Genomic DNA, 19,569 nt, shown 5'->3' with positions numbered 1-19,569 from the left:
AAACTCCTGTTTCTGTCCTGCTCCTGTTGGAGTAGACTTACACAGACCGTGACAGTGACTGCCCATGTTAACACATCCAGAGTCTATCAATCTGAAAGGATTGGGGAAATAAAATAAAGTACAGTATGTGCATAAATCATCCATCCGTTATTATCCATTAACGCTACCTGGGAAATGTAAATGATGATGTGTTGTGATGTCGGCGGTTGTAAGTGTGTCATTTCACAGGCCATTTATTTGCCACAAAATGACAACAGAACAGACTGAAAGTAAAACCTCCGGTTTGGTCGAGCGTGTTGCCACTTTTGGCCGCTAGAGGATGAAAACACTCTAGTTCAGGTACAGGCTAGTCGGAAGTTGACAGCGCTTAGCTACACAAACCAAAACAATGAAAGCCATCATCCAGAGGGTCACCAATGCCACTGTGACAGGTAAGGAAGAAGCAACTCTCATCTGTCTAAAGCTGCCATGACAGAGAAAACTCAATAATGTTACCGAATTGAGGATTTCCGTCATCGATTTCGGCGAACACGCGCGTTAGCCAGCCTAGCTTGGTGGGCGATAGCATGCCTTGCCAAATTAATGACGCGCCCACACAAGCTAGGGTAGACTCGCGTTAGAATGGCGGGACAGGTCACATTACAGGTGGTTTATAAAAGGCGAACATGTCCTTATATGTGGCCGGGCACTCATGAGCGTGTTTGTGTTCTCCTGCAGTGGGAGAGGAGCAGATCAGCTCGATAGGGCGAGGGCTGTGTATACTGCTGGGCATCTCTGTGGAGGACACGAAGAGGGACGCGGACTACATGTGAGTGGAGAACCAATGACGTCACACGAGCTAATGTCCCTCCGTATATGTTTCAGTCCTTTACACTGATGATCAATACACACATTCCAATTTCAATGATGATATTTAAAAAAAAAAAAAAAATTTAAATTTAAAAATTGTTCCCTCCCAATATAGACCAAAGCGTTGGGTGCGGCACAGGCTCATCGCTTTCACTTTCTGTTTGTAGAGTTCGGAAGATCCTGAACATGCGCCTCTTTGAAGACGAGAACGGACGTCCGTGGAACAAAAGTGTAATGGACAAGGAGTTTGAGGTGCTCTGTGTCAGCCAGTTCACCCTGCAGTACATACTGAAGGGCAACAAGCCAGACTTTCACTTAGCCATGCCAGCAGAGTTGGCCCAGCCCTTCTATGACAGCATCCTGGAGAACATGAAGAGCACCTACAAGCCAGAGCTCATCAAAGGTGATCATGTTTATATATGTTATTATTATTATTATTTGTATTCAGTTTTTAATTAGGTTTTTATTTGAAATTGAAAAGAAATTTCACAGGTGAAAGTCCAACTCAATGATAGAAATCAAGTAAAAAATGCAATTTATTATCAGATCAAGCAGCCTGTCTTTTGACAACAGGCATTTTTGGTGCAAATCACAAAATTCAAAATAATTAGCCGTAAGTAGAACCTAACATAAAATCCGAATTTCCCCTTTGGGAGTTATTGCCACACATTTTGTAGGGTCACACTGAGGTCAGGCATCGATTAACCAACAGATGAGCGATTTCAAGAAATCACTGCAGATAAATAATCATATGTCAAACGGTCACAGTTAAAATTGCAGAGATCATCAGTGGCTGGTCTGAGGAAAGTCCCAGGAGTTTATGTTGGTATTGCAGTTCAAAATGGCCACAACGCAGGGTAGTTGAGAGCTAGTGGAGTCTGAGCTAATTAAAAACCAAAGTGTAGAGGGTCACTGGTGTTGCTGCTCATAAGTTTGGATCAGTGCCGTCTCCCACTGCTATTTAATTGCACATATACCCGTCTCAGTGTAAGGTTAAGGCTGTTGGAGGTGGAAGGTGTGGTTTGTCAGCGCCTTGATGACGCGCTGGTGGCACTGGCGGTGAACTGGGTCAGCCCACTGGGGAGCAGATGCGTCGAACACCATGTCTCAGTGAGGGTGGTGTAAGGCCTCCTAATTAGTCGCCTTACCCCTCCAGAGAGGAAATACGATGATGCAGCATTTTATTTATTTTTTACCGTGGCCCGTGGCTTCATTTGTACAGATGGTGTCATTAATCTAGCAGACCCAGTGGACAAGAAGAGAACATATAAGCTGAAACTCCTTGTCCTCCTACAGCTCCATTCATCTTTTGTCCTCATTGTCTCAAGGTTCCATATCGTCCCAGAGCCTCATGGAACATCGACTACCAATATCTAACAAATTCCATTCATGATTATTCTCTGTTAAATGGGACTGAATATGCAGATCTCCCTGTATTTGTTTCATTCTAGGCTCCATTCGGAATGATTTAAAGTGCAAATTACATTCATCCACTTCTGCTCTCCCTTTCTGCTGCACTGCAGTGCACACTGAGTGAAGACTGAGCGTTTTAGCTATTGTCTCTTTTAAGGCCCACTCCATAAAAAACCTGTTCTGCTGCTCTGATTGGCTGGCTGCACCAGGGCTTAGCTGGAAACACACAGACTGTGAAGCACAGATGCTGGACAAACACTGGCATCCTTCATGTGTTTGTCTGTCTAGGCGGGTAATCAGGCTGAAGCTTTCAGGGAAGTTCAGTGCCTATGGGTTTGTCTTACTGAGTACATTTTTCATAGGAATCGACAATATTTCACCTGCAAAATGAGTGAAAAGCATATGTTAATGTCAAAATGTGGTGTCACTTAACTTAAAATTGTCTGTTTTGTTTTTATTTGTCTAGATGGGAAGTTTGGCGCCCACATGCAGGTCCAAATTCAGAATGATGGTCCAGTTACCATTGAACTGTCCTCACCTGCTGCCCTCACAGACCCTAAACAGGTGAAGATAACAATCTTTAATTCTTCCAAAATTATGTAATTTGTCCTTTCCACGTAGAATCAACTGCAGCTCTCTACCCATTTCTCTATGTCATTTCAATTCCCGTTTCCAACCTGTAGGTGGGGATATTTCCTTTGTTTTTGTGCACAGTCGTCATTCAATTCAATGTTTTTCAGTCAGATTAAACAGTCAGGATCCGGCTTTGTTCAAAAACACAGGTTGGTAAAATGGTCAGCTACAATCCTCTGAGGTCATCTGGTTTAGAAATCACACCTAAGTATGAAACGTGTTTGCTGGAGGCCCCCCCGGAATCGGCTCAGACAAGTATGTGCCTCTGTACGGGTGTTATGTGTGGGCTTACAGTGAGTGGCAGCACAAACCTACATGGGCAGCGCTGTTGCCACACGGTCTCCAGCAGCACCTGCTCCTATGGGAGGCGACCGGGCCTCCTCCCAACACCCTTGTCCTGTTTTCTGTAGCTTTGAGAAAATGCTCCACATTACGGAAAACAAGGATGCCTCTTTCCCCGTCTTTTATGCTGACATCGTGGTGCAAGCTCAGAAAAGATTAGCATCAATGCCAGTGCATGCTGGGAGACACCTGTGACTGCTACACGGGTTTGGATTGCCTCAGCACTTTTGAGAGGAAGGGTATGTCTTTTAATTACAGCTGAAATGATTAGTGATTTGATACATTTTGATAATCGGTTAATCATTTGAGTGATCTTGTGAAAAGTAATGCAATTGGTCTAACTGATTGTTTCTATTCCATACAGCGTGGATTGAACACCTTTGATAGACAAAACTACTACTCTATTAATCAATTAGATTATTTGGAATCAATAATGCTGCATCTTGGATTTAAGCTCAGGCTGACCCATTAGTTTAGTTTAGTTTTGAATCATTAATTGGCAGTGTGTGACTGCCCTCTACTGGAGTGTGTCTGTCCTCTCCAAAGAAAGCTTTTGAAATGTTAAAGAAATGTAACTATTGTACTTAGAAAATGGGTATCATGCAGGTTTATGATAGAATGCACGATGTTGTTGTGTAGAAACTGCTGTGAAGTAGTTGTGGATTCATTTCAGTAGCATTGACCAGAAGCTAAATATTGTAGATATTAAACCAGCAAGCTAAACATTTCTTATCCTCTCAGGCCGCCCTCCCCAATTGATTGGTTTCACTTCCGTGGAGGTCAGCCAACATGCGTACACTTTGGCTGCCCTCCCTCTGGTGGCTTTGGAGGAGAGGGGATGATCAGCAACCCTCAGAATTTTAATCTTGTCTGTTTTGGATGTTTTGCTGTGGGGGCCGAGGAGCCAAAGCCAAGGCTCAACACAGTGGATAAAAGGCTAACCAATAGCCTTAGCTTGGCATGGCCGGGGAAATGAAGCAATGGCCAACAGACACTGTGCCTTTCTTTCCATGAATCAGGGTTTTTAGTTCACCACAGGTTCAAGGGGCCAGTAAACAATGATGTTATACAGAGCAATGAAAATAATCTTTTTCCCTCTTGGAGCGTTTGGAATGAAAGGTGGATGGCGGTGGAGTGTTGATCATTGTGACACAACTAAAAGTGTTTTCCTGTCACCTCATTTGGTGTTTTATTCTTTCAGGGCTAAACTCTTAACACAAATGGGGGGGGCGTTGTAATTAGTTTTCTCTTGAAGTCTAACAGTGTGTATTCAGAGTTTCCCCTGATCTCTAAGGGGAGTCCTCACTTGAGTTTGGCGTCCTGAATAATGTAATGTCTTATACAGGGGTTTGGATTTGTAACGTGAAATGTATCTTATAAATATTTCCCCAGATGCTATCAAAGTTTTATCATCTGTGTTACAGGCCTTTTCAGATGAAGAGTGGAATAACCTACTTCTCCTCCGCTGTTGTGTTGTTTTTTATGGGCTGTGATCCAATGAGAAAGAAAGAGAAGTGGCTTTATCCAAGGGTTTGATCAGAGTAGTCACGCTGAGTGGCAGTGGCATCAGCTATTTTGGATTGTGTGAGAGGCAGCGCATGCAGACACAACAATGAACTCATTGAAGTGATCATATGACGTCCTAGAATAGTTCAAACTGAGTCTATTCACAAAGGCAGTCTGATGTGGAGTGCTGTCTTTGGCACTGCCGAGTTCCTGCTTCTTCATTTAATTAATTATACAAATGTCTCATGCACGTTAGACCTTTGGATGAATACTGAACATGCTGCAAAGGTCACGATCTGCAAGTCATGATGCAGCACATTCGAGATGTGGGCCTCATCCCACTGAGCCACAAGAAACCCCAGATCAATAATGTTTCAGCTACAGATCAGCCAAAAGGAATATATTATACCTAAGTGTAGATTTCTTTAATGGAAACTCAAGCCAAGAAATGTGTGAATGTCAGTTATGAATTTTTAATATCTTTTGCTAGTCTTTTAAGATGAATATTTCAAGAAACCTTGTTTATACACTGTTTCTTGATAGAAAATGTTTACAGCTAACAGCTAAAATACAATAAGAGCTTCATCTGAGCGCTTAAATCCTTAGTAACATTATTATTTCATTGGTCACTATTTACATATACAATAACATAAGGAAAACCATCTTCAAAATATAGCAATTTCCGTCTTAAATACCTTGCATCATCTTCACTAGTCTCAGTTCTCAACCTTCAGCCACATGTGTACTTTACTATATTTCACTATAAAATGAGGGCGAATAACAAAAAGTTTTAAATGACCCCCTTAACAAAAACCTGTGAATGGTGCAGGTGCACCTACAGTCAGCTTTAGGTGTCAGCTGCTTTGAATCAAAGAAGAAAGGAGTCATGATTCAGCATTTAGCAGAGATAAAAACACGAAAACTCAGCTCGATGCGGCAAGTTCAGACACCAACTTGAAATAGAAGTAGAAGAGAAAGCTTGAATGAAAATTGGAAGTGAGTGAATATTACTGATTCATACTGCGAAGAGGGTTGAGGTTTGTTTTTAATTTCCCACTGGAGCTGCATAATCCCTCAAATGCTCTTAAAGTGATACAACAGTTTTTTTCCCCCAATCGTGTTCACTGATGCTTTTTGGGCAATCTGGAGAAACTTCTTCTCTACATGAACTTATACGTTTGTCTTTGATTATTATCCTTTGCTTGTGTTCCCTCAGATGTCAAAGCAGGAGAAGCAGCAGCAGAGGAAAGAGAAGACGCGTTCCAAAGCCTCCTCAGAGTCCAGCAGGGAGAAGAGCACCCCTCGTTCTCGACAGGACCCAAACGCCAGTAGCGGAGCAGAGGGCGATGTGTCTTCAGAGAGAGAACCCTAGGTTTGCACGGTGAGAGATGCACAAATACACACTACCTGGTGTTCATACACACCAGGGTATCTGTGGGTTTTTTTTCTTATTTTATTTGACATTTTAAGCAGAAAGGTTGCTTGAGATAGAAATGTCTTTTTCAAGAGACTCCTGTATAAAATGTCAGAGTAATTAATTAACCTGAATCAACATCTTACAAGTGTAGTACCTCCCTGTTAAGAAGTTCACCTCCTGCTCATTTTCTTCTTCAAGTTAAACTGTTAAGTTGGTGGCAGTTTCACTTTAGATTTGCTCAAAAGATTTAAATAAAGATTTAAATACTGTATGTTTGGTCATTTTTAGGGTCAGTACAAAGAAATCATAACTCTCAGACTGAAATTCCCTGCTTTTACATACTTTTAAAGAACAAAAATACTTTGTTACTGTCTTTTGTTGCTTAAATCAAATTCCACATTGTCTGTACATGCCTTAGAAAGTCTTACATTTGGCTTTCTGACATTACTAGATACTCATAAACAACAGAACAGGAGAGGTAGTGTGCAGGTAGGAAAGTAAGCTGGCCAAAAAAGTTGATCAGCAATGACGGAGCATTCCAACTTCTTACCCTTATGCAGTACCCCGACACACCTGAATGCCTGAGAACGACAAAAAAAAAAGTACAGCTGCGCATCTTCACAGGAAGTTGTCTTCTATTGCCTTGTTTTACACTGTCAGCTAATAAACTTTAGCCAAAATAAAGGCAATAGAATTTAGCTCAACAATCCCCTGTGTGTGTGTGTGTGTGTGTGTGTGTGTGTGTGTGTGTGTGTGTGTGTGTGTGTGTGTGTGTGTGTGTGTGTGTGTGTGTGTGTGTGTGTGTGTGGTAGATGTGCAGTAACTCATCGACTTACCAATCACACCCTTGTCAGCATCTCTGTTTCCCGCCTGTGCTTGTTGTTGACATTCTAGTCAAACAGAGAGACGGACCCGATAGTTTGTTCTCCAGTGATTCATATACATACAGGATTGGAGGTGGGCGGTGCTCTTATTTGCAGTCAGCGTTTGTTTACTAGTGCAGAAACAGTCGGTTAACAGGCGTGTAGGCATGGAGTCAGCTTCCCTCCGTGTCCCTTCTGTCCCCCTGCTGAGGCTGCTGCTGGCTCCCGTGCCCGCGTGTGGCTTCTCCCCGCGTGAAGCGTTCGTCAAACTGGCACGGCAGCCGCACTCTGATGTTCCTCAGTTCACTTGCTCACAGATGGGTTTGCTCACGCTGGGCGCACAGGGAGAGATTTGTTTGTGACAGCAGTACGGTCGTGTGTAACTCACTCGTCACGTGTGAGATGGCATTCGTCACAGACAACTTTTTGTTTTTCCTCTTAAACCGTAGAGATTTAGTCTCAAAGCCTTGTTAAACACACACAGCCTGCCGTCAAAACCTGCAGTCCCATCCTGCACTCTTCAAGATCAGTAATCCTAAATCGCGTGCTAGGTAAATTGGCGGCCCAAGACATCAAAACTTCAGCACCTCTTCACATAAGACCTTTTATGTCTGACAGATAACCCAAGCAGGAGAGATGAGAACATGAATACAAATGTATCATATCTGGCGCTAGATCATTGTTTTTTCATTTCATTTTGGTTTTTCAATGCACAAGCAGCACCTGTGTAAAATTTGTGTTGGGATGCTGGGAAATTTGGATGTAAGAGAGGTGTCAAACAAGGGCTTGCTCGCTCTGTCGGTGCATATTTTAAAGAAGGAATTGGTGTTTGTGAGGTTTCCTTTGCATGACTTAAACATGAGTCATGTGCACTTTCCTCCCGATGAGTAATTTGTGACGGTTCTCCATTATCCCCTCTGGTCTTCCATCCTTCATGTCGACAATGTTCTATTTCTGATTAAAAACAGCGCACAAGAACATTTCTGCTGCTCTTCAAGCTGCTATGACGACTTTGTTCACCCACATCTATAATTGCTCTGGTGATTGTTCTTAAATCACTTATGACAGACCTCTCGCAGACATTTTCCCTCAAACTTCAGCTTTTAATTTATGTATCATTGCCTACACATTGAAGTGCCTTTTATGTCTAAGGACTCTTAACTTTGTGTTGTCTGGCCAAGCATTGTTCCAACCCACAGAAACAGTATTTTAGATTCCTCTGGATAATTCCAAAGTTTCTGATCTGTTTATCTGACTTTGAAGCAAATGTTTCTAAAACCACAATAGAGACACGCAGAATATTCCCATGTGAAGGGCCTGGAGGAATGTTTCTGTTGACAACTCCAATTCCAAGTGTAATGCAGGGGTCACAGCCCAGGTGAACAATGCTACGTTTGCTTCTTCCACTGTGCTTTTGGTCTTGATGCAAAGAGGACCTGCAAAGTCAACTCTAACTCTTTCAAATTCACTAATTTGGTCTCTTGGGAAGGATGCAGGTGTCTGCTGTTTGGCCTTTACTCTGAAATGCGAGTTCTTACAAGTATTCCAAGCCGCAAGGATCCTTTTTACCGTTGGTTGGTATCAAAAAATTCAATACTCGGTCCTGAGTTTGTTTGATCAGAATTTTAGACGGTCTATAATTGGAATGCAAAGATCCAGGGATGCTGCTCGCAGGAGCTCAAGTCTGAGCGTTGCAGCCTCCCTCCCTCTGACTAAATCCTTCTTTTTTTCAGTCTCTATGAATGTCTCAATCTCCTCTTTATTTCACTCCTCTCCCTCTGGAAACCTTGTTTTGATGCCTCCAAAATCCAGTGTCAGTCAGCTTCTGTCAGCTCTTTGGCAGTCAGCTCTCCATGTCTCCTTTCCTTTGGGGGAGCATTGTGGATCAATCATTTGATCCAGGCTGTGATTCTGGATACAGTCTTCAGTTTACTATAGTACTCCAGCTTTAATAACAGATCTGTTCTATTATACTGACTCTCTCTGATCTAGTTAGTGACATTACTGTTCTGTTTCATCTTTGTGTCTCTGGGATGTCTTCACATGTTTCTCTTATATCAGCGTCACATCAGTTTTTACTTTTCTTTCCAGCCCCTTGAATCTTTTTCCGGGCGTTTCTCAAATTGTTTAGGGTTTCTGGTGCATCTTAAATCTCCGGAGTTTTGTTTGTTCCTCGTGCTTTGCTGGAGACACCTAGGGACTCTTATTTCCCAGAATTCCGTAGCTGGTTTGGGTTCATGCATGAAGCTTCACCCTGCACTGTCTAGCCGACAATGGTCTCTATGGCAACCAGGAATTCTGATAGTCCTAATAATTCCTCATACAACAAATAAATGCTTCATATTTAGAATTTGTAACCCTTTTAACTGTGTTTTTACCATGTGAACTACAGTGAATTACCACTAATGTTTGAACTAAAGATACAACAATTAGTATATAAGAAAGATACGTATATGTAAACTTATGTTGCTAACAAAAGGATGTCTACTGTATGAAATGTATTGATTAATGATAAATGACACTAATGATAAGTGACTTGTGTTCTGTTTTCTCTTGTGTAGTTGTCACATTGGGGACATGGCGATGAGCTCGTTTCCTCAGGAAGACCTTTATCCTCATTTTTTTTACATCTGATTACATCTGATCGTGGACTGTCCTCCTTCCTGTCTGAAAATCAACAACGTGTTTCTGTCACCGCACACTGTCCCCTTGCTGGTGTGTTTGGCCTCCCTCCTCAAGAATCCATGACACGACAGGTCACCGTGTCCAGGTTCCTTCTGCAAGGGGAGTTTGAACATGTGTATGTGAAGGGTGTTATATAGCATATATGCACTGAGTGACCCAAAAGTAGTGTTCTGCACACTCTCGCCTCTGTCTTGTTTCTACCTCTGTCTCTCTCTGTCTCTCCCCCTGTCTCTCACTCTCATCCCTCTGTTCCTCACTTAGTCTCTGTTTAGCGATATGGCGCTTACCTTGAAACAGAAGTCATCTCAAGTCCCTGTTTCCTCCACATCAGCACCTCCTTTTCATATGAATTGAACCGCTGACACCCCCTGATTCCAGTAGTTCAATGGGTAAAGCCAGTTACCTGCATGTTTAAAACCCTATTACCTGTTATCTATTCTGACCTGCTCAGAGGGAAATGGTTGTTTTGACTGCAGCGACAGATCATGACATCTGCTTTATTTCATTTCTAGGAATGCGTAGGTGAGGCTGTTTCTACAAATCACTTTATTTCAGGCACCGCTTCAAAGTGCACAACAATCAATATTTTCACATCAAAAACCTGTGGGTTTGAAATGTGCCTGCGTTTTTTCTTTTGCTCTTTGGCAGAAAGCAGCAGCTTCGGTCAGCCTGAATTCAGTTGGGTACAATTTGATTCTATTGGTGAACATATTTTGGAAAAAACCATCAGATCAACGTCTGCAGCATAATCCCACTCTCCAATGTACAACCGTTTGCTCAATTTGCACTCTGGAACTGATGTTATCTGGATAATGACATCTGACCTTTACACCTTGCGTTAAATAGCATTCTTGTTTCCTGGATTCTGCCCGCACTATAATTGGATCTTAGTAGCTGGGTCATTACGCCGTATAAGATCGTGTTTCTGCCTTTTCCTCCTTGCACCATGGAACTTCATCCAAATTACTTTTGATCTGGGCTTTCACAGCTCCCTATTCAAATTTCTTTCTTGTGAAAGGAAGATGGAAGGCAGTGACATTTTCAACTTGTAGATTTGATGTCAGAAATGGAGACTCTGAGCTCTAATCACAGTCCAAGTAGGAGTGCATTCCAATCTCTGTGTGTTCTGATGGCATTTAAAGATTGCATTAAGATGCATTTTTGGGGCCATTATTAGCCCTATGTGAATTTCCAGCTCTTCCAGTGTATTCTGGTAAAACTGGGAGCTTTTAGAATCTTACGTATTGACATCATGGAGCAGGATTATGCTGCATGAGTGGTTTAAGGAGCGTCTATGCTACTTCGTATCTGGAATCCACTGCAATGACTGGATTCAACCTGACCCAATCTGCTGGTCTCAGCCTATGATGAAGCTTCAACAGGGAGACTGTTTGAGACTCATACAAGTATTGGTGAGATGTAATTTGAACTTCTTTAATCATGACTCTTGCGCTTCACTGTAACTCCAGTGCCACATTAAGATACATGTATGTATTGTTTTGCGTGCTTAAGCTGTCCTGCTGTCCCTCAGCAGGTCTGAATGTAATTTTATAAAGATGTCGGTAAGAAACAGTTTGGTGTTTGCGTCTGTCCTTATTTCTCCTTTCTGCATCACCACCTGGACCGTCTGTACTCTCCCTACTTTAGCTCCTTGGCTCCTTTTTAGTTCAGCAAGCTATTCCTGGAGCGGCCCTACCGTACACACTCACCCCCTTTTTTCCCTCTCTGCTACGGTGCTGAGCTGAGGTTTCACCCTGTTGTGCGAGAGAGCAGCGGCAGCACTAGAGGGAGAGGAGCTGCTGCAGCACAGACTTGGGAGAGCTCAGAGCGGGAAGACATGACCCAAATACGTCTGCTTGCTTGCCCTAGACCTCCTTCATGATGGGCTACAACAGCAGCTCTCCTCCACTCTGCCTGTTTAGCGATCAAGCATCAGAGAGGGCTTGGGGTGAGCTTTAGAGTGGCATAGATGATGTTCAGGTTTTGGTTTGTGGGCTCACCTGTCTTAGCATAGAGCCACATCTGTATTTGTGAGTGAGGAACACTGTGGATCTGTTTCTAAGCTGCAGGGCAGGGCAGTGGGAGTGGGTGCGGTGTCAAGTTGGACATGGGAAAGTGGGTTAAATTCCAGGCATTCTCTTACATCTGAAGCCACACTGTTTCTGGTTTGTCTTCACCACAACTTATCTTACATCGTGTGTGTGTGTGTATGTGTGTGTTTCAGAGTTCCTTGCCAAGCCCACTAGCTATGGAAAAACAATTTAACTGGATTTAATTTGTTGCCCCTTCCCCCCTTCCCCCCTCCCATTTCCCCTTGCGTTTCTTTTGTGTGCCTCAGAGCAGAGAGGTTGGGAATTCATCTTGTTTAGCAACTCTGTGCCCAGTCTGAGCTCGCGTTACATGTTCGTCAGGCAGGCCAGGTTTCATTTCAGCTCCTCAAGTTCCAGCCATATCTGGATCTTCACTGGATTTTGCTTGCAATATGTGATTTCTATAAATGGTGGTGGATTTGTCTTATTTGGAAAAAAGTAGACTTATTTGTTCAGATTCTGTGCAAATATCAAACTGGGTTATTTGAATTCAGAATTTGATGATCAGTCTTCACTTGGTTGCCTTGTGTGTTTCCTTACCATCCTCTCTTTTATTACAACCTTCTTTCATCCATGCTCCAAAGGGTTAAGAGGCACAATGAAACCAGTTGCCTAGAGCCCTGACCACTTTTTCCATTCTTGCTGGAAACTTTCCAGTGCTATTTATATGAGACCACATGCCTGACAATCAAGAAACCTGCTTGGCTGGGATAAAGTATGATCCATTATCCTAAAACTCTGTCTCACTTGAATTGTGGTACCTTCTGTATTTAATGGATCCTGATGTGTTAGTAGGCAACATGCACGGGCAGGCAGGGTCTGGGTGAAATCAATCCATAATGACATAAAACTACTTATATGTCACAAAGAAATGCTGCATCTCATCTATCCAAGGCCTAATGAATGAATTGGTGGGGAAGACAAGTACTATTTTGGAGGAAACATCTGAGGAGAAACAAAAGAATAAGCTGTCCATAATCATGAGGAACTGTATCAATGCTTGACTTGCATAATCACAGTAAACAATGGTAATGTTGTTATTGCAATGTGGAAGGAGGCCCATACCTGAAGATATTTATGGCTTTTTATCTTTCTTTTTTATCTATCTATATTTCATCTGCTGCACGTAAAGGCTGCTGTCTATGATCAGAAGCATTTCCCAGAAGAGGGCAGTCAAAGGCGTACAGCTCTCTTTCACGTTAACCCAGCAAACAACTTGCATCTCTCTCTCTCTCTCTCTCTCTCTCTCTCTCTCTCTCTCTCTCTCTCTCTCTCTCTCTCTCTCCGTTGAAGTGATTTTGACACACTTTATTGGGGTTTGCTCTCAAATTAAGAGCAATCCCCAATACGATAGAGAGTGAGGGAATTATATAATGTAGAGCAAACGGTAACTGCACTATGCTTCAGGATCATTACGTTTTAAAAGGAATGTACAGTTTGAGTTACATCCGAGGATTTTTTTCATATATAGATATAGATACACACAGATATATATAACAATCAGGGTTAAGAATCCGTTTGAAAATGTAATTAAGTTATCAATCAAGCGTTTTACTACTGGAATGACACGACGCACTAATAAACGCCTCTGACGTTTGTCCAGGTGCGCGTGTTACCCGCCACCCCCATCTCTCTCTCTCTCTCTCTCTCTCTCTCTCTCTCTCTCGCTCTCTCTCTCTCTACCTCGCGCGCGCACAAACACACAGACGGACGCATCCATGGAGCTCCCGCTTGGACGTCGCCTGCCTCATTGCTCCCAAAAGCACATTTTAACATGACATAAACCGAACACCGGCACTCTCGGCTTTTAAGCGGTAAAAAAAAATTGTAACTTTAAAAAAAAAAAAAATACACAGCCTCCCCCCCAACCCACCTCCCCTCAAACCCGCCTCCCTCCCTCCCTCCCTCCCGGGGAAACCAGCGCTCTTCCCTGGGAACTACAGGAGGTCTGTGTGTTGTTTTCTGGACTCGGGGATCCACATGGATGTTGCAGCGGTAGAGGGGATGTCTCTGCCGGGCATCCGACTCCGGAACCGGCCGACGCAAGTGATGCCGAACCAGAAGAAGGTGAAAGCCCGACGGAAAAGGCGAAAGGAGTTGGTTGTCATCCAGATCTGCTTGTTCGGAGGCTTGCTGCTAGTCGTGAAGGGGTTTTCCTACTTGGCGGACAATTCAGGTGAGGATGTTGTAGCTTTTTTACCTCCTGTTGGGAGCCAGGGGGGGCAGAATGTTTATTATTATTATTGGACATTTCACCTCTGGACATTGTCTCCTGTCTTCATTTATTATGTCACCAAAGCAAGAGATGTAGTAAAGGTTTAGTATCCGGTAAAGAGGAAAACACCAAGTCGAACTGAGCTGTGTCGGTGGTGTCACCTCAGTGTTTGAATTCAAAGTTACAAAACAGCTTTTTCCCAAAATCCCATATAAGAGCATTACTCTCTATATATACTACGTGTTTCTGATGGCTCCAAAGTCAAGTTAAAACCAGCAAAAACGAGCAATGTTTATATTTCGAGTTTTTTTTTTTTTGTGAAACAGTGTTTATTCTGTCATAGGATGTTTCAAGACATTAGTTAGGTGAAGCCCAAAACATTCTTGGTCATATTCTGTCAAAGATTTGTCAGATTATGTGGTTAAAAGAAGAACATCTAAACAACCTTCTGGGGAGTTTGCTTCATCTGGACTTGGGAAAAAAAAAGCCTCATATGGGCTTCAGCTCATCAGTGTGTTGTCCTGTCATATTAAACCCTGCTGTGAATTCATCTGAGCTTTAAGTATGGGAAACTATTCTGGGACGTTTCCTGTGTGTTCAGGTGTTTTAGCTGCAGAGCGGTGAAATCGGGGCAGAGAGCCCCAGGGTATTGGCCTACACCTCTCCAGGTTACTGCCAATGATTGCACACTGCTCTCTCCCTCTCCTCACTCTCCCCTCTAACTTGCCGCTGCGCCAGCGTGGATATTAAAGGAAAAGTGTTGCCAGAGCATCAGTATGCAATCGAACGTTGCAGTGAAAATAAATAACCTCAGTGCTTCCTGACAGCAATCATCTGTACCACTTCTAACGTCTACATGTTCTCTCTTCTCTTTCTTTCCCCGTACCCCCCGTCACTCTCTTGATGACTGAGTCAGCGTCACTTAAAGGGAGACATATTTATCGCTTTCTATGGACAGAAGGCCCACATGAATATTCATACACTCATGATTTGTGCATCATGACTGGGACGCTCCCCCCCCCCCCCCCTTCTTTCCTCCCCACTGCGTATCCTGGTTACATGGAAATGCAACAGTGCCGCTCGCTGCGTGTGCTCAAAATGAGAGACGGAACAAGAAGCAACACCGGCAAGGTTAATGCATTTCCCTTGTCCCCATTGTGCTCTTGTTAACTCTTAATCAGCTTGCCAGAATATCAATTAAAGTTGATTATTTATGATGTGCCTAATGAAGTTCTACTAAATTGAGCTTGATGTTGAGGAGCTGGGAGCAGAGCACTCAACACCTCCTGGTAGTGCCACATTAATCATTCCCATACTGTGTGTGTGTGTGTGTGTGTGTGTGCAAGATAGAAAAAGAGAAGGAGAGATGGAGGTGAGGGAGGAAGGAGAATATACAGTGTTGGCAGGCAAAGGCCTCTGCTGTGTGCGGTGTGGTCAAGGCGAGGCCAGGTGAGGAGTTCATCCATGGCCCGAGGAACGATTGAATAACTAGACTTTTAATTCTATCTGAGGCCCTGTCTTAGGCCAGGAGTGTTGTTGGCGGGTGGAAAGGGCCGAATGCTCCTGCTGGGCTCCCTGAAGTATGAAATGAATTCATCGGTGCTCCTGCTTTCTTGAAGAATGTGCAGATGTAGCCTCAGTGGGAGCCGCCCACTTTGTGTGCTGCACTGTTGCTCCAACTCCAGGAGGATCTTGTTTTGGAAAATTGTGATATTCCTGTCAATATATGGAATCTGGGGGCCAGTGCTTGGTTGATGTTATACTCCTCCAGCTGTTCTGCTCTCCACTATTCAGAAAAAGATCAAACGCTAATGTGACAGAGAGAAGAGGGAGGGAGAGAGAGAGAGAGAGAGAGAAGCCGACCCTACGCCTTAGAAAGAGAACAAATCGCTTGAAACACACCTTGCAACGTGAAAAACAGAGTAACAAGTTTGTACTGTAGTGGTATCATTCATTTTTTTTGCATCATTATGAAATCTTTTCAGGTGCATTTGTACAAATATAGAGTGCATATAGAGTGCTGTTACTCTCATTTCAAAATAGAATATTTTCTCATTTTAGAAAGAGGCACATCATCCAGATTTCCATGTCCATTGACTTAACATTTCTTCAATGTGCACAAAACCACAGTGATCCACCTCTACGCCTTTATGGAAGCACTGCTGTACACGCCAAGTGGAAAAAACTGTCCATTTAGCTGTCTCTCTCTCAAAGCAGGTCTACCAGTTCATGACAGCAAACATGATCCTATCCCATTCATGCTAAATCTGTACTCATGTTTGTTTTTATTCTTTGTTGGCTTCAGATACTTTAGTCTTTTATGTATGAAATCACAGTTCCGGACACAGGATCGACATTGTTAGTGCTGGGTTACTAACGCCTCTTTGCCAAACACCTTTTAGGTTATGACGTCTCCAGTCACGGCATCCAGGACCAGCAGATGTTGGGAGGGAGGAGGAGGCTGCTGCAGGAGATGGATAACAGCAGTTTGGAGGAAGAGGAGGGCGACGAATCCAAGAACTGCACCGCTCCAGGTAAGAGAGCGTTCGCATGAAAGAACGAGGACACCACAAGTGATCTCGTCCTCCCTCGCGCCTTCCTTCCCTCCAGAAAAAAAAGCCAAGGAGAGAAACAAATGACCGCCCCACATGTTCTCTCTTTCTTCCCTTCTTGGTCCCCCTGTTTTCTCTCTCCGAATGTGGGGTAGCCCAGATTGTGAGAGCAGATGATTTCCCATGAGCACGCGCTCCAGCAGGCGGTGACATTCTGGCTGCTTCAGCGATTTTGGTCTCCATCACATTTTTTAGGATCTTGCAGGTTTCATCTTCGCTCCTCGCGCCCCTGACTTGGCTCTCCCTCTTCCTCCTCACTCTCCCGTTCCTTGCTCTCCTTTTTCCCTCAATCTTTTTCCCCACGGTGCCCATCTCAGAAATATCCCTGTTTCCATGGCGACCTTTTATCTTATCAGTGAAAAAAATTGTTTCAAGGATGTTGTGTGCGGATATTGAGTGTATTTTGTAAACACAAGTGTGTGGAGTTGTTTCCTGTTTCATTCTTGTCTATAAGTCCATAATCACTCAGTTCAGCAGAAATAATTCAAATAGGTCACATTCAGTTCAATTTACTCGTCTTTGGTGATTCAATGTTATTTCTAGCGATATATGGATTATTTCATTTGATGTGCACTCACATTTTACTTAATGTATACAGGACTGGGAAGGATAAGAAAGAGATAAAGGGAACAGGAAACTGTCAACTGTTCTCTGCTGTAGATCACACTGACATTTACATTTTTTCTTTACCTTGAGCATGAGATGATCAGTGTTCCGATAGAAGGTGAGATGGTTCTCTCGTGAGCTCATTAAGCAAAATTGCTGTCATCAATCTCCTCGTTCACCTTCCCAAGGCCGACGCTGTCATCTATAAAGGGAGACGAGGTCAAAGTTCAACTTATTCTCCTCGCGTGCTTATTATAGCTGCTCTGTCCTCTCCTCTACCTCCGCTGCCACTGCTAAATTTATCGCTCAGACCCCAGTGGGATTGCAAGGTTTTTGCTAAATAATCTCTATTTTAGGCCTAAGTCTTAGTCCCTTTTGGGGATTTCCATTTGTGTCCCCAGGATGAGACGCATCAAAGTGCCCTTGTGAGGAGTTATAGTGAGTCATGCCTGATCTGACCTTTTGAGAGGAGTGAAGCCGTGTCCTTTAACAAGGGTTTAGATGTGGAGGGAAGGGCATTGTATCATCCGAATAAGAAAGTTAATCAAAGTCAAAGAACTATGGAGCGAGCACAGAACACATCCTAATGTAAATCAGGCAGAGGAAGAGCAGGACAGGTGGAATGATACTCTGGGGATTTTACATGATCCAATGATTTGTGCAGGTATAACTTCCGCACTTCATCATTGTCATTCTTTTGTTAGTTGGGGCATTTTTGGAGATATTCGGTGTTTACTTATGAGGTGGTTATCAACAGGTGTAATTAAGCCCAGACTCTAATATTGATCCAGATCTGGTGCATTAAAACACACAGAAATCACATTTATGGCATCACTCTACCTTTACAAATAATGCTATTTAACTGCTGCTATCACTAGTGTGACTTTTTGCCTGTTGGTGTCCATAAAGCTTGTGTGTGTGGCCAAGTCTCAGCCACTGTATACAAATGGAGCACAAGCCCAGCTGATGAGGATGGATCCCAACATGAGCTGTGTTCTGCAAGGATGCAGCACTGTGAAAGAGAGAGAGAGAGGGAAAGAGAGAGAGGGGAGGGAGAGAGAGAAAGAGAGGGCACTCATTTGTTAATTTCCCCTTGCTGCCACACTTGAAATACGCCACCATACACGTCTTTAAGCTTTCCTCCCTGTTTTTAATTGTGTCGACCCTGCTGCTCCTGTTGATTTCACACACTTGTTTAGTCCTGGCACCACTCTTTCTTTTTTTCAGGGAGGGGACAAGGAGGGAAAGCAGCGGCTGTTTACTTTCAGATATTAATTCCTTGGTCTCTGCCCTCCTAAGGTTTACAAATGGCTTAAAATGTCGGCGAGAGAGAGAGTGTGCAGACTGACGTGGTGACTTCACAGGTGTGTTTGTGTACATGACTGATGGTTTATTTGTGTGTGTGGCCCTGGTGAAGTGAAAGAGTGCAGTTCATCACAATCTCATACAATAGGAGCTCTCTCTGTTGGGCGCCTCCTTTCAGTTTGCAAGGACATGTGGGTAAATAGACTGCTGCTGTGTCCTACATGAGAGCAAGGAGCAGAGACGTATGCTTTATTCATTACTTTGGAAGATTTTTGGGAACAAAGGGGCAGTGGTTTCCCACCTGTTTGGCTGATGACCTCTTTAAAACAAAACAATATCTGTCTTTAGACCTCAAATGATGAGGTATTATGGATGGCCATGGATGACCTCTATTCAGCCTGGGAATCCAGCTGAGGGAGAGGGAGACATGAAATGTTCAGACCCCCATAGCATCACTGGGGTTTCATTCATATGGTTCAAAACTCAAGTGCTTGGGGGATCTGGGAGTGGATTCAGTTTTCTTTTATGATGTCATGAGTAACCCCTGTGACCGCTCGCTCCTGCAACAGAAGCCCTCATAGAGTAATTCTCCCATGCTGAATAGTACTTCCCATTGAAACAGCCCGCTCAATAATCAGTGTAAACATACAGTGTGTATGTACAAAAAATTCCCCAGCCCACTGTCCATCCCAACTTCGTGTCTGAAATTACATATCACAGCAATGAAGCTCATTTCAAACACAAGAGCTCAAATATTACAGATGAGTAAACAAAGCAAGCAGATAATTAAATAAGTGCAGAGGGCCACAGTGTATAAACATATAAGATATCAGATATAAACACAAACTGTATCCTTGCCTACACATGCCCACACAGTTTTGCGTCTGATTGAAATATTCCCACACACACTCACTTAGTCCCTCACTGAAATGCATTTGCAAACACCTCAGTGCAACTTGTGTACCGCAGCAGTGGCTCTGCGATTAGACCGACAGCGGTCTGGGTACCCCGCACACGTGACTGCTCTCTCCTG

The 19,569-nt window shown here is 43.4% G+C and overlaps 2 protein-coding genes across 2 annotated transcripts in view; both read left to right on the top strand.

Annotated features, from left to right (window-relative positions):
• The first annotated feature begins 308 nt into the window (after positions 1–308).
• On the top strand, positions 309–11,280 carry dtd1 (D-aminoacyl-tRNA deacylase 1). The gene is made up of 6 exons (XM_076145609.1): positions 309–431; positions 718–808; positions 1,017–1,252; positions 2,729–2,826; positions 5,960–6,124; positions 9,585–11,280. The coding sequence occupies exons 1-5, from the start codon at positions 389–391 to the stop codon at positions 6,113–6,115; spliced, it is 624 nt and encodes a 207-aa protein (XP_076001724.1). The 5' UTR covers positions 309–388; the 3' UTR covers positions 6,116–6,124; positions 9,585–11,280.
• A 2,464-nt stretch (positions 11,281–13,744) lies between these two features.
• The window catches only part of LOC142994519 (sodium/potassium/calcium exchanger 3-like), a 31,561-nt gene continuing 25,736 nt past the window's right edge, over positions 13,745–19,569 (top strand). Inside the window, exons 1-2 of the mRNA XM_076145207.1 lie at positions 13,745–13,974; positions 16,416–16,547. Of these exons, the coding sequence (XP_076001322.1) occupies positions 13,779–13,974; positions 16,416–16,547 (328 nt within the window). The 5' untranslated portion in view covers positions 13,745–13,778. The remainder of the gene's footprint in view (positions 13,975–16,415; positions 16,548–19,569) is intronic.

The sequence above is a fragment of the Genypterus blacodes genome, unplaced genomic scaffold (assembly GCF_046128005.1).
Source record: "Genypterus blacodes isolate CSIRO-AG114 ecotype Tasmania unplaced genomic scaffold, CSIRO-AGI_Gbla_v1 ptg000030l_1, whole genome shotgun sequence".
Classification (NCBI taxonomy): Eukaryota; Metazoa; Chordata; class Actinopteri; order Ophidiiformes; family Ophidiidae; genus Genypterus; species Genypterus blacodes.
The sequence above is the reverse complement of the archived record's forward strand: the minus strand, read 5'-3'. Positions and strand labels throughout refer to the sequence as shown.

What these genes read in the sequence shown, in the direction of transcription:
- dtd1 (XM_076145609.1), top strand. Translation starts at nt 389, where the DNA reads ATGAAAGCCATCATCCAGAGGGTCACCAATGCCACTGTGACAG. An exon ending in CACCAATGCCACTGTGACAG is followed by an intron (nt 432 to 717) that starts GTAAGGAAGAAG and finishes GTTCTCCTGCAG; the next exon opens with TGGGAGAGGAGCAGATCAGC. An exon ending in CCCTCACAGACCCTAAACAG is followed by an intron (nt 2,827 to 5,959) that starts GTGAAGATAACA and finishes GTGTTCCCTCAG; the next exon opens with ATGTCAAAGCAGGAGAAGCA.